Raw genomic sequence first — 1,375 nt, forward strand, 5'->3', positions numbered from 1 at the left:
CCCGAGCCGCGGCCGGCGAGATGAGGCAGAGCCCCGGAGACCGGCAGGCGGTGGCAGGGAGCGGAGCGCCCTGCGGTGCCCGGCCACCGCTGCCCTGGGCCACCCAGCCCCGCCACATGCACCACAGTGGGACCCGTCCCAGCCGCCACCCCTCACCCACGCGTGGGGGGCCTGGCACCCTGCATGGTGCCACACGGGGTGACACCAGCCTGGGGCACATCCTGCCCTTGACACAGGGGATGCGCCGAGGAGGTGATGTGAAACCCTCTGGCAGGGCTCGACCCCTCGGGCCACCCCGGTGGCACTTCGCCCCTCAACCCCGGTGCCGGTGGCTCGCAGCCGGTGGACGGGGCCGGATCCTGAGCCAGGCAGCCAGGTGCTGCCGCAGGCTCGGCCGCTCCTGCTCCTCCCGCAGACCCTCTGCCGGGTCACGCAGGCAGGGCGCTCGCTGCCCTCAACCCTCCGCACCCACCCACCCGGCCCGTGCATCCACCTGGATGTAATCCACGGAGTCTCCGAGCGCCCGGAAGGCCGTGTACATCACCTCCCGCTTCCCGCCCCACTTCTGGAGGATGCAGGAGTAGGTGGTGCTGCGCACCAGCGCCTGGACACGGGCCAGGCCTTCCCGCAGCCCGGCCTCCGTCTCCCCCTCGCCCTGCGCGTGGAAGTTGCTCCTCCAGACGTAGCTGCCTGAGTGCTCGGAGCCCATCACGTCGTGGAAGATGTCCAACATGTAGGTGTCGTCGGGGCCGTTCCCGTCCACCACCATCACCACTTTGAGGTCGGGGAAGGCGATGCGCTTGACGGAGCGCAGGCACTTCTTCAGGTAGTCGGGATCCTCCTGGTAAGCGGCGATGCAGAGGGCCACCGAGCGCCCCAGCCGCACCGGCCGCCCCTCGCCCCGCATGCGCCGGTGTTCCAGGAAGGCGAAGAGGCTCTGGATGAAGAGGTGCAGCCCCAGGATGGCCCCGTAGAGCCCAAAGGAGAGGTAGTGCTTCTCCGTGTGGATGAACTGGTAGCCCGTGACGTAGGCGGCCAGGATGCCCCCCAGCACCACCAAGGCAAAGAGGCTGGTCCCGACGACGCGCAGGGCCGTGGAGAGGCTCACTGGCATCTGCGAGGGGGACCGGGCAGGGTCAGTGCAGGGCCGAGAGGACAGCCCGCGGCAGGACCCCACCGCCTGGCTCCCCACAAGGATAAAATGGGGGGATCCCTCTCTGCTGCCCCACGGCCACCCCATCCCTCGCCGGCTGCTGGTTTCAGGGTGACACCTTTCCCAGTGCCTCCGCGGGGCCAGGCGAGGCATGGGGGGTCCGGAGCATCCCACCGTGCGCGGTGCCAGCGCCCACAGCCCAGCTCCGTCCAGCCGAGCGGG

General features: G+C 70.4%; 1 protein-coding gene across 1 annotated transcript in view; it reads right to left on the reverse strand.

Annotated features, from left to right (window-relative positions):
• Nucleotides 1-1,375, reverse strand: part of HAS3 (hyaluronan synthase 3) — a 5,111-nt gene that overhangs the window by 1,295 nt on the left and 2,441 nt on the right. Inside the window, exon 2 of the mRNA XM_010579549.1 lies at nucleotides 494-1,114. Coding sequence (XP_010577851.1) covers nucleotides 494-1,114 — 621 coding nt within the window. The remainder of the gene's footprint in view (nucleotides 1-493; nucleotides 1,115-1,375) is intronic.

The sequence above is a fragment of the Haliaeetus leucocephalus genome, unplaced genomic scaffold, assembly GCF_000737465.1.
Source record: "Haliaeetus leucocephalus isolate CR32 unplaced genomic scaffold, Haliaeetus_leucocephalus-4.0 Scaffold668, whole genome shotgun sequence".
Classification (NCBI taxonomy): domain Eukaryota; kingdom Metazoa; phylum Chordata; class Aves; order Accipitriformes; family Accipitridae; genus Haliaeetus; species Haliaeetus leucocephalus.